Source organism: Pistacia vera, unplaced genomic scaffold, assembly GCF_008641045.1.
Source record: "Pistacia vera cultivar Batoury unplaced genomic scaffold, PisVer_v2 Contig217, whole genome shotgun sequence".
Classification (NCBI taxonomy): Eukaryota; Viridiplantae; Streptophyta; class Magnoliopsida; order Sapindales; family Anacardiaceae; genus Pistacia; species Pistacia vera.
In genome coordinates this window covers 751419-764225 of record NW_022196021.1, presented here as the reverse complement: position 1 = coordinate 764225, position 12807 = coordinate 751419, and the positions used below count along the sequence as shown (strand labels likewise).

At 37.1% G+C, this 12807-nt stretch overlaps 2 protein-coding genes and 1 pseudogene across 2 annotated transcripts; 2 read left to right on the top strand and 1 right to left on the bottom strand.

Moving 5' to 3' along the window:
• The first annotated feature begins 1644 nt into the window (after window positions 1-1644).
• Window positions 1645-4527, top strand: LOC116130118 (1-aminocyclopropane-1-carboxylate oxidase homolog 4-like). The gene is given in 3 exon segments (XM_031415879.1): window positions 1645-2220; window positions 2919-3306; window positions 4088-4527. Coding segments are annotated over 3 exon segments (1113 nt in total). The 5' UTR covers window positions 1645-1765; the 3' UTR covers window positions 4358-4527.
• Window positions 4528-4889: 362 nt separating this feature from the next.
• Window positions 4890-6408, top strand: LOC116130024 (annotated as a pseudogene).
• Window positions 6283-10377, bottom strand: LOC116130117 (zinc finger protein VAR3, chloroplastic-like). Its single transcript, XM_031415878.1, has 6 exons — window positions 9860-10377; window positions 8133-8250; window positions 7617-7957; window positions 7393-7524; window positions 7225-7323; window positions 6283-7118 (listed from the first exon to the last, which is right to left on the bottom strand). The coding sequence occupies exons 1-6, from the start codon at window positions 10282-10284 to the stop codon at window positions 6632-6634; spliced, it is 1602 nt and encodes a 533-aa protein (XP_031271738.1). The 5' UTR covers window positions 10285-10377; the 3' UTR covers window positions 6283-6631.
• Between the last annotated feature and the right edge of the window lie 2430 nt (window positions 10378-12807).

The following is a 12807-nucleotide window of genomic DNA, read 5'->3' as shown; positions in this document are numbered from 1 at the left end:
TTGTTTGTCCTGAAAAAAACAATGCACACTCTGACTATTACTTGTTTGTAGTTATGCACCATTATTAATCTGACTATTAAATATTGCCTCTCTCTCTTGGTTTTCAAAAGTTTATTTATATTCTCAAATGCAAACGTTTGCTATATTTCCAAAATCTCGAATTCTCCAAATGACAATAACTAATGTGCTCTTAACTACTATGTTTTAACTAGTTAATTGATTTGCAATCTTCTAAAGCGTGAAACTTAGTCAAATTCTTTTTCTTTTCTCAGTCAGCTTACAATAATTTGGATTTTCCAAAATTATAATATTCGGATTTGACATTCTCTTCTATGAATGAATTACAAGTTTTAAAATTCATATAAAGTTTTCTCTTATAAAAAAAGTAATGAAAGACAAAATTATGTAGTCATTGTTTGGAATGAGAGAGATTAGGCTACAAATTAAAGGTTAAGGGTGAGCCGGTCCAGGTATCTGGCTCAAATCACAGGAACCGAACAGTATCGGTTCTTAAGATTTAGGAACTGGAACTAGAACCGGAACATGTACTGTGCGGTTCTTAAATCTTGGGAACCAAAATCAAAACTTGTCAAGTAGGTTTATGTTTTGAGTACCCTGCAATATTCACAAAATTCAAATTAAAAATATAGCACCGTTGGATCTTGGTTCTTCGTCACTATCCCAGAAAACCCCAACCCTACCTGAGTTGTGTCGTCGTCGGTCCTTGCCAATCTGCATCGTTTGTGTAGCTATCTCTACGCTTGCGTGACTGCTCGTTGCACCATGCGCAATGCCAACCGCCACCGCCACCGCCACCATCTCCCATCATTGCGTCTTCAGTCTTCCATTATTTCAGCCCTATTCTTGTCCTCAAGTCAGTTCTGATTCCTTGAAGTGATGGAATCAAAATCACACAATACCAGTTCCTTAAATTTGGAAAACTGGAACTTATCCGCATAATATCAGTTTGGGTAGGAACCGGAACACTAGGTACCTTGCGATTCTGAGTCCACCCAAAATTTTTGCTCACCCTTATTAAAGGTATGGTTGAACAACTTTGGGACAATATAATTCCTTTACAATTATTATTACAAATTAATTTTGATTCATTGAATTTAATTAACATCATTTAAAAAAAATCTAATTCAAGCCAATCTAATCTTTGAAATCCAATCTAATGAAAATTTATGTTTTTGCATTAATGTTATTGTCTTTAAACGTATTTATTTATTTAGTTTTTCTTCTGATGAGTTATGCCACCAAATGGTATGGACTATCGGGCCCAAATCAATAAAAAGAATTTGGCGTGAGACTTTTAAGATGTAATACGATGAACATAGTGGACTGGTTCTGTGATCCATTTTGATAAATTGGCCCAATTCGAATTATAGTGAGCCTTTATTAAGAATCTAAGATATGATCAAATATAAAAGAATGGTTAAAGAAGAAGAAGAGAGAAGAAAACCAAAAAATTTCTTAATTTTTGAGATGATAAAAGTTTTTCTATTGTTGGTGAAACATTAAACATTACATTAGTATTAAAAAATATTTATTTTTTTAATACTAAAAAAATAATTGTTTATACCAGTTACTTCCAAACCAAACCAAACCGGTGCCGGCGTTATCTTCCAAAAACTCAAAAGTCAAAACTTCTGATGCCACCAACTCTTACTTCATCAAGTTCGTTCTCCGCCAACCACTTTCCTTCAAATCTCATCGTCCTCGTTTTCTCAAAAACTCCACACAACCCACAAAATTCATCACCATGAACACCCACCAACACTCGCTCGACAGAGTTCAAGAACTCAAAAACTTCGACGACGCAAAACTCGGAGTCAAAGGTCTAGTTGACTCTGGCATCACCGCCATTCCCCGTTTCTTCATCCACCCTCCCGAAACTCTATCTGACCTTAAACGACCCGAGACAGGTGCACGACCCGAATCCAATATCATTCCCACCATTGATTTGGGCGGGGTGGAGTCTGAATTGCGGTCGACGATTGTGGAGAAGATCGGCCGTGCATCGCGGGAACTGGGGTTTTTTCAGGTGGTTAATCATGGGATTGACGTGGAAGTTTTGGAGCGTTTGATTGGAGGTATTAAAGCGTTTCATGAACAGCCGACGGAGGTGAAGGCGCGGGTGTATCGGAGAGAGATGAAGACGGGAGTTTCGTTCTTTTCTAACGTGGATTTGTTTCAATCTAAAGCTGCTAGCTGGAGGTAAAGTACAATGGAAAGTTAAATTCATTTGAGATGTCACATCATATTTTTTTACTTCTTTTGTGAGGAAAAAGACAAAATCTTGAATGTATTTGAGTTCTGGTACAAATTTTGATTCTCCATCTTAGGTCCGCATGGTACAAATATTATGTACGAATTTATATAGAAATGTAGGTGGAGATTATAACTATTCTAATTGAGTCCCACGGCGCTTGGAATAGGCTTGGCATGTGGGTTATTAACCACCTGGGCACTCTTTTCTACCCATTTGTAGTTGTTACAATTGGTATACCTCAGTGAGATTGGCACCCACCTTGGTTATGTAAGGGTGAGTTCTACCCACCTACTTGGGACGCCCAATAACGGTGAGTTCTACTCATTTGTAATTGTTACATGAGTCATAATTGGCAATGGGGTACGCATCCTTTATGTGCCTAGCCAATTGGGTTATTATAGGGGATAGTTTCAAGTTTGAGCCAAAATACACGCGGATAGAAAGTTTGCCTTTGCCTTTTTCAATGATGGGGAAGTTTGCGTTATTTGTTAACCTATAGAGAAGGTTTCCTTTAGAATAGGACGACATTCAAAAGGGGATAGTAGGATAAAGATGTTGACAGATTTTCTGAGTGACTTTCTTGGGAAATTTTCAAGGACATATATGGTTGAGAATGAAATGGTTACTTGTTTTAATTTTTCAGGGACACGCTGCAGGTAAGGTTGGGTCCGACCCTACCAGAGCTTGATGAAATTCCTGAAATATGTAGAATAGAGGTGGTGGAGTGGAATTAGCATGTTAAACAGCTGGGGGAGCTCTTGATGGGGCTGTTGTGTGAAGGGTTGGGAGTGGAGATAGGGAGGTTGAAGGAGATGACTTTTTTGGAAGGGAGGGTCATGGTGGCCCATTACTATCCGTACTGTCCGCAGCCTGATCTTACGGTGGGAATTACATCTCATACCGATCCAGGAGCTTTGACAATTTTACTGCAGGATCAAGTTGGTGGGCTGCAGGTTAAGTATGGTGAGGAATGGGTGGATGTTAAACCTGTCCCTGGAGCTCTTGTTATCAACATTGGAGATATACTTCAGGTAAAGAAGTTTTAAGTTTTATGCGATAATTTATAAAGGTTGGAAACCTTCAGGATGTTAATATACTGTTATGATTTTATTATTTACTTCTGAGTGAAAATGATACCTCTTTTTCTTTGAAAATGGATGAGAGATGGTTGTGAAGAGGGGATGAGTAAGCTCGCTTATGTTCTCCCCATCATCACTCTTCAAAAAAAAAAAGAAAAGAGAATATAAATTAATAACCTGATCTAATTTTCGCAAATAAACTGCAGTACTTTAAAATGGAAGTGAAAAATGGCATATTTCACTTACGAGAAACAAGAACTATTTGTTTAGATCAACTAACTGGTGAAGATGCTAATATGAAAGTAGGTTTTATATTCTTTTTCCTTTTAAAGAAGATCAGAAACTTACTGGTTAGCTCAATGATGCATCTGAACTTTCAGAATTTGTGAATGAAACAATCATATTGTTAATTTGAAAACGTTTCTCTTTTGTCCCCATTCTACGTTTACGTGATACTTTTATGTTTTCGTACTTGATTTCAATTGGGGCAACTAAACATATGTCCTTTGTATAAGTTTCTATTCCAATTTCTGTGAATTTCTGAGTGCGCTTATTGAGGAGATGTATAATTGGTTAAACGTGTAAAAAGCTTTGAAAACACTTGACATTTATGCTAACTCCGTTTACAATATATATAAGATTCTTGTAATCCTTGTATCTCAGAAAATTAAAATTATTGAACTACTGCTTGTTACACATTTTTCACCTCGAGCTTTTACGTCTGGCTCTTCAGATTATGTCCAATGATGAATACAGAAGTGTGGAACATAGAGTGTTTGCTAATCCATCCCAGGAACCACGAATCTCGGTTGCAGTTTTCTTCAACCCGGGCGACAAGGATTGTTTGTGTGGACCATTCCCGGAGTTGATATCACCAGAGAAGCCAGCTGTTTTCCGGCCCTTCACCTATATGGATTATATGAGAAGGTTCTTCACAAAGGAGTTGGATGGCAAATCTTTAGTAAATTACTATAGGCTGTCAGGCACTGAGAAAACAGAATGAAGTACAATGTAAATCTGATTGAAGGATTACGTAAAAATGTAATCTTTAAGATAATTTGTATAATGCACAAGCCTGTGTACACAGTGACACTATTACAATAATGCCAATCAGAAGCAACAAAATTTTACAAATGAGCTTCATTTCAGGCATTACTTTTCCTTCTTTTACATATATATATATAATATAAGATTTTATTGAATAAACATATGAATACGTGTATTATTCATACATGCTATATGAACGTTAACATCATTGCTGCAATCTTTACTCTTGAAAGAACAACCAGATAACCAATATATTTAGATAGAAATTAATAATATTATGTAATGTTGCATTGCCATTCAATTAACATATAATTTATCTTCATTTAACGAATTGATTTTACATGCATTTATATGTCATTAACCAAATCTATGAATGATTTCGTTTCCTTTAAAAAAAAAAAAAAATTTAGCCGGCTCACACTTCAATCGTATCTTTATTCATGATATAAAGATACAACCGAAGCCCAAAACAAGAGAACACTCTTAAAATGAGCACAGTATTCAACGACAGGGCCAAAGATGTCCAGCATTTCGACGACACAAAACTCGGAGTCAAAGGTTTAGTTGACGCCGGCATCACCACCATTCTCGGCTTCTTCATCCACCCACCTGAAACACTATCCACCCTCATGCCCAAGCCCAACTCCTCCGACTCTCACCTCCTTCCCACCATCGACTTGTCCGGGGTTGACACTGACTTGCGAGCCACCATTGTGGAAAAGATTGCTTCTGCATCACGTCAGCTGGGGTTCTTTCAGGTTGTTAATCATGGGATTCCAGTGGAGGTTTTGGCGCGTCTGATTAGCGCTATCAAAGCATTTCATGAACAGCCCGCCGAGATCAAGACACGGCTGTACGTAGAGATAGGACGGTCGGCATGTCTTTCTTTTCGAACCTTGACTTGTTTCACTCCAAAGCTGCAACATGGAAGTATGGTTTCTTCATTTATAACTCAATTAAAAGTTTGCTATACAAGTACGTTGTTAATTGTTTAATTTTGCAGGGACACACTGCAGATAAGGCTGGGTCCAACCCCACCAGAGCTTGAAGAAATTCCTGAAATATGCAGAAATGAGTTGGTGGAATGGAATGAGCGTGTTAAAGGGCTAGGTGCGCTCTTAATGGGGCTGTTGTGTGAAGGGTTGGGAGTGGAGACAGGGACGTTGAAGGAGATGAGTTTTCTGGAAGGGAGGGCGATGGTGGCTCATTACTATCCGTACTGTCCACAGGCTGATCTGACGGTGGGGATTGCGCCTCATACAGATCCGGGAGCATTGACGGTTTTGCTTCAGGATCATGTAGGTGGGTTGCAGATTCAGTATGGTGAAGAGTGGGTGGATGTTAAACCTGTCCCTGGAACTCTTGTTATCAACACTGGAGATGCTCTTCAGGTGAAAATGCATGTTCAAAGATTTGTATTGAAGTACTTGTCTTTTCTCGTTGATTTCTCGGATTTAGGCATCAATTTGTGAACTAATTGAGATGTTTGGTTGATGAGAAAGTAAAGAAGAAAATACAATTTTTCTAGGGAAAACAAGTTATGATGATTAGAAAATATTGCAGCTCAACTTCTAGATTTTTAAATGAAATATCATGAACTAAAAACTTCTATTTGCTTACCTTTGTTTCTCCAGATTATGTCCAATGATGAATACAAAAGTGTGGAGCATAGAGTGTTGGCTAATCCATCCTCTGAACCACGAATCTCAACTGCAGTTTTCTTTGGCGCAAGCGAGATGAATAACCTGTACCAACCTTTCCCAGAGCTAATATCACCTGACAAACCAGCTCATTTTCAGCAATTCACCTATGCAGATTATATGAGAAGGTTCTTCACAAAGGAGTTAGGTGGCAGATCACTAGTAAATTACTATAGGCTGTCAGACGCATCGAAGGAATTAAAATCTGACTGAGATTTTCAAGCTATAATTTCATCCAAGAATTTACTTTTAAGATTCGTGTCTTGTACAAACTGGTGTATACAGTGACAGTATTCAAGTTGCAATGAGAAGCAACTGGGTGTTAACATGGTGAGCTTTCATTTCTCTGTGGTTTGTTCATGACAGCAGAGAGCCAACGAAGCTTGATTTGCAAAGACAAATAGTAACTTGGGACCAGTAAATTTAATCAAACCATCGCTATAAACTGCTATGTTTTTGACAATAAATGCATTTCTTTTTAGCCAATCTGGATAATTTTCATTACAGATTGATCATTCGGTTTCTGTCTTTTATTTATGCCCAAACCATCCAGCCATGTCTTCGTCATCAGTAGATTCAATGAAGTCCGACCTTCTCTGGCTAAAAGTAGCATTAGAATCGTCATTTTCTCTTGTACTACTCACTGTCCCTCTTTTCCTTTCCAATATCTCAAGCTTCCATTTTTCTCTGATTTTTGGATTCCGAGACAATTCACTCTTACCTCCTGCAATGGGAAAATCAACAAATCTAGAATTTGATTGATCATCGTCTTCACTCTCTTCCTCCACAAATCTCCACATATCTGCACCTATGTTTTGACTTTGTCTATCTTGCCCAACTTGATTATGGTAATTCAGTTCATTTTTATCATTTATACCCTTTAATCCACCACGATTCTGATAGCCTCCATTTCCATATTGTGATTGAGCAGAAGTGTTGGGTGCAGTAGATGATTTTAGTCGTCTATGATCACATTTCAAGCAAACCATGTTTCTTCTGAAATTGATATAGTTGCACCTAAAAAACACAAACCTCTAATCATGTTGGACACATTTCTAAAAAGGAATTATTTGCACGTTGACATCTAGAGAGTTACAAAGACTAAATATGGAAGTGCACTCACGATTCACATTCCCACTCCCCGGGATTGAGTTTCCGCTTTGGTGGATTTTCTTTGCATTGCAGGCATCTTGTATTCTTTGCAAAGTTCAAGAAATTACATCTGTAAGAAATGAAAGTAAGAAATAGAACCACAAGAATTGGAAAGTCAGAAATTCTGAACAATTATTACTTATCACAAATCCAGTCCCCCTTCTTCAGTGGAAGGTGATCCTGATCCTCCCTCAGTTGCCTAAGTCTATCCAGAAATAAACCATCACAGCGCAAGCACCTAATATTTCTTGCAAAATTTAGGAAGTTACATCTACATGATGAAAGAAACAGGGAAATATGTTATACAAACATACAAAAAAGAATTATAAATTTTAAATTGCTAAATATCAATAGTCATATTACGTGGGGCAACGCCAATCTCCTTGCTTCATTGGAACATTTATGTGGCTTCCTTGTGGACTTAAATGATCTTGAACTGGTCCCCTCTCTTTCAAGGGTCCATCACTTGAGAGCTTGGAGTCAGGTTCCTTGGTGCTACACTCCACCATTTCTTTCAGCAGCCTTCTCACTGCTTCTTTAACCAATTTGTTTAGACATGGCTTGTTCTCCACGGTACCAGTAATGGGATCAAGCCCATATGTTAACAAAATACGCATAACATCCACTGTTCGTCCACCTTCATCTTCACGTGCCTTAACATATGCCCTCTCACAGTTTCCCCTCAAGTTGCAGGAGCTGCAAACCTACTAAGATGGTTGTCCATGTTCAGTGCACGTAATAAATGAATGATGATTCATTTAAGCATCTATTCTTTTAGGATATAATAATTTAAAAACCAAAACATTTGAGCAAAAAAAGAGTTTTTTTATGGATAAATCAACAGAGAGGCAAATGTTAAAAATAAAACTCTGTACGTACATTTCCTTCGTCAATGCCCACATGTGCCCTTAGACGCTTCCCTGAGTTTACAACTTTCCTGTCTATACTTGGGCATCCGCATCCAGCAATTATTTGAATATTTTTCCTTGAGAAATACCTAGCAGAAAACCCATTTGGAGAGCATAAGCTCTAAGATATACAAAGTTCAGAATCCATGCAAACAGAGAGGACTGTATAACTCTGAAATTTTAACCCTTTGAAACCTCAGTAACAAAAAGTTACTGGTAACTTCTGGTACAGAAACACAGTGTTCAAACAGAGAGAATTACTTGGAAAAGAGTTTATCCATGCAGTATGGATAGAATTTGCTTCCTTCAAACCCAGGCTATGTCTTTTACAATTAAAAGAGTTTCCATCTCCATCAAAGTACCCTTTTCCATCAAGTCCACCCGCTCAGGCCATAGTTTCTCTCGCTGGTCCAGTAAAACCAGACCAACCTTGGGGTTTCTGATGATGATATGAAAATTTAGTTTCCAGATTTTGAGAATTATGGCTCTTCAATTTCATTGAAAATTAAACCTAGCTTTGAATCTGAGTCCAGGGATCTTTTGGGTTTTTGAGATGCGATATGGGCAGGGTTCCTGTTGAGAGTAGGATAGAGATACCCATGGCTGGTTTTAAAGAATTTGAGTTTTTCTAAATTCTTTTGCAGTTGTGATGTTTGGCCCTTTATGGGTAGATACAACTCTAAAGAGCTAGAGTTAGTAAAAAAAAAAAAAAAAAAAAAAAAAAAAAAAAAAAAAAAACGAGAAAGAAAAATTGAAGTTGAGTTTAGTAAAGTTGTGATAACATTTTCATAAACATAAGAGATTACAAACTAATGCATCAATCATTTAAATAATGATTAATTAAACTTTATCTTCAAATAGTAATCTTTTATTAACTATAAATAATAACTCAATACATAATTCTTTTCTTTGGACCTTAAATATATTAAGGTTGATCGCAATTAGGTTAATAGCACACCACACCCAAGTGGTTCAATATGTAAAAACCTAGTTGAAACTTCTTCAAAATTTAATTAAAATTAAACCTCCATGTTTAATTGATGTTTGTCACAATTTAATTGAATTCTCTAGAATTTATACGAGCTCTTTACATTACTTACCACCAATATCTTATTTAGTTGTGTTTAGCAAAATACTCAATTTGAGCTTTGACAATACTAAAAGGATATAGTTAACAATTTATGACACATCCTTTCCAACAAAAACGATATTTTCATATCATTTATAAGTATGTTTCAAAACATGACGCGTAGTTTTTCATTCTAAAATTACCAACCGTTCAAGTAAATGATGTTCCAAGTCATGCAAAAGAGATTATAACATGCTAATGAAAATGTTTTGACAAATACCTTCTATGCATATTATTAATAAAACTACAAAAATCAGTTACAAGGAAATTTCGAATCATTATACTAAATATAGCAATGATATTTATATTTATGAGCCGAATGCCTATTACTACCCATGAAATGTCATTACTACCTAACAAGTAGACATGCCTATTGATCATCCTATTCATAGATATAAGTCCCACTAAACAGTAGGTTTACCAAAGATTAGCTCCTTCACTACCAAAAATCTTAACACAAAACAAACACTCAAATGAATAAGAAAGCAAAGTTCAAGCAAATAAATGTAAGTTTCGCTCTCATAGTCATAAAATCAAACAGGTGGCGGGCACATTTCATAAGTCCATACCTTATAAGACTAAAGCGATCCCGGGCAAAATTAAGGCATGCAGTACGAATGCAATTTGCTTCCTTCGAACCCAGCTCATCACTTTTACTGTTAAAAGGGTTTCCATCTCCATCAAAGTACCTTTTTTTCAACAAACATTCCATCAAGTCCACCCACTCTGGCCACGGATGTGAAATCTGAACCGTTGATTCCAATTCTTCATTTCTTTCACTAAAAATGGACAGTTCTTGGGCCTGTGATGATGATCTGGCATTTGGGTTTGAGGATTGTATCTCTTCCAGTTCATTGAAAATAAAGCCGACCCTCGAATCTGAGTCAAGGGTTTGAGTGGAGGTGTGGAGATGTGAAATGGGTACGACAAATGTAGGGTTCTTTTTGAGGAAATGATAGAGATATCCATGGCTGGTTTTGAAGAGTTTCTGCATTTTTTTATTCTTGTATGTGGTTATATTGGCAGGAATGTTACAGAACTTAACTGCTATCGTAAGTTTTGTGAGGTTTAAAGAATGAGTTATATTTTTTTGGTTGTCCTAGTGGTGAGATAGATGGAGACCTTTAGATTTATCACTAGAAAAGTTTTAAGATTGAGTTTATTCTCTATTTCTAATAGGCCGTCGTCAGAACTTTTATCCAATTTATAATTTTAAGATATTAACAGATTTGTTGAAGTATATGTAAACTGGTTAGACACTTTCATTTATAAAAGAGAAAAAAAATGTTATATCTTAATAACACAACAATATTTTAAAAAGTATTAAAATTATTTTCAAGGTAAAATATGGTTTTGAATAGTAATTAGTTTCGGTTAGATGAACTTAATTAATGAACCTACTAATTTCTTATTCAAAACCATTAATTAATTAATTAAATAATTTACTACATAAATATAATCAAATAAAAATTACAAAGAAACCCTTCACTTCTAGCTTTTTGACATCCCTCATCCCTGTCATGCAAGCATAGATCTATTAACAATAAAACAAGAAAAAATATTTGAATAAATATAGCATGAAAAGATTGTTTTTTAAAATGTTTGAATTATGATCATTTTAAACTAGTTTTGTAAATTGAGTCAATTGATAATTTACTGTGTTATGCCTAAAAAGTCAGGGTTGACGTTAGCCTATGTTAACAAACACCAATCAGAGTTTAGGAAGGATTTGCCCTGTCCAGGAGTTGCCATGTTGCTTTATGGCAGAAAGAATATGGTTGTCACCAATTTAGCAGATTCAGGTTTCATCTGTGACTGACTGAGGACCGCACACATGTCTAAGCCCTAGATAATTTGAGGATATTTCTTAAGTTATCAGCCAATAGGAGGCAAGGAAGGACTTGCACGGTACCTACCCACTTACAGGTTTGTAATCATCACCTTGAATTCCTCTACTATAAATAGAGGATTTTCCCTCTCATTTTCGAGATTCTGAGACTGAACCCTCATTCTGATTCTAATATTTATTTTTAGAGCAAAGATAACCTATGGGAAAGAGACTGACTTTATATTCTCTCTGAATACTCAGTTATTGTACCTCTATTCACTATTCGCTATACGTGATCCCTTGTAATCTCTCATATATAAAAGAAACAGTGGACGTAGGATTTGCTTTAAGCATCCAAACCACTTTAAAAATCACATCTCTCATTTATTATTCAGTCTTTGTATCTAATTATAATCATTCACGTGTAATTTGTAAGAACACTTTAGCACTTTGCACGTACGAGTCATTGGTGTCAAAATCACGCATTAACAATTTGGCGCTAGAAGGAGGACTTGATTTTATATCCGCTCTTCATTTAGAATCTTTGATCAATCAGTTTTACTTGTGAACAAATGGCTTGTGGTTTTGAAACCGAGCGAACTAGCACCAACAACTAGGAAATCCCCCGGGTAAAGGATGTTACTTTTCTCGAAGTGCCTCCAATTCCTCAAGGTACTGCAGCGAACATTCCCTCGACCTCTCAGTCGATCTAGTTGTGATGAATTACTTGGAGAGGTTCAATAATACTCTCCAAACGGTTAACTAAAGGTTAGATCGTTTGGATCAGGTCGTACTGCCCAATTTTGACAAGGCAGTACCACCTCTAAAAATGCCTGTAGGTTGCGCTAAAGCATGAAAACAAGTGAAAGCTCATACCATATACATTACAGTGTGTCAAAATAAGGGAAAATAGGTGGCTGACAATGGGCCAAGAGGCTCGAAGGGGCCAATGAATACCGGTCGTGAGGTAGGTAAAATACCTGTGGCTTTGCGACTTGGTGGTATGTCACATCATGAGCCGTCTCACGCCATATTGCATAGGCACCCCCACAAGAGTGCACGACATGAAGATTCCTACTATTGCCAGAATGATGGTTCCGACCATCACCGCGAGGGAAATACCCAACAAACACAAGTCGGTTTTGACCACTGTGGAGGTTGGGATAACTCCCTAAGTCATTCAGTGCCTTCACATGCTCTAGCCAATATGTGTCAAGGTATGCCAGAGGTTTCGACCAAGGCGAAGAAGAGTTTGATCTGCAGTCTTTCCTCAATCACAATTGTGGGAGCGAACCCACATTGCAGAAAGTGATCCTCAGGTGGCTCCGCTTTCTCAGATTCAAGAGTTATAGCAAGCTTTGGATCAACTTAGAGCTCAGCAGAATGAGCGAGGGCAGGTCATTGAGGTGTTTCCCTTTTCTCCAGCAGTGTTGATTGCTCCTCTCTCGTCAAGGTTTAGAATGCCCAATAAGCGAGCATTTGGAGGGAATTCTAATTCGTATGATCATCTCTATGAGTTTAACAACCTCATGGAGCTTCACCAAGTTTCTAACTTGGCGAAATATTTGCTTAGCAGTGACTCTAACTGCCCATGCTAAACGTAGGTTTAGATTGCTTCCACCATGATCTATTAACTCATGGTAGCAGATGCGCTCGTTGTTTTTGAGACACTTCCAGGCTAATAGGAAG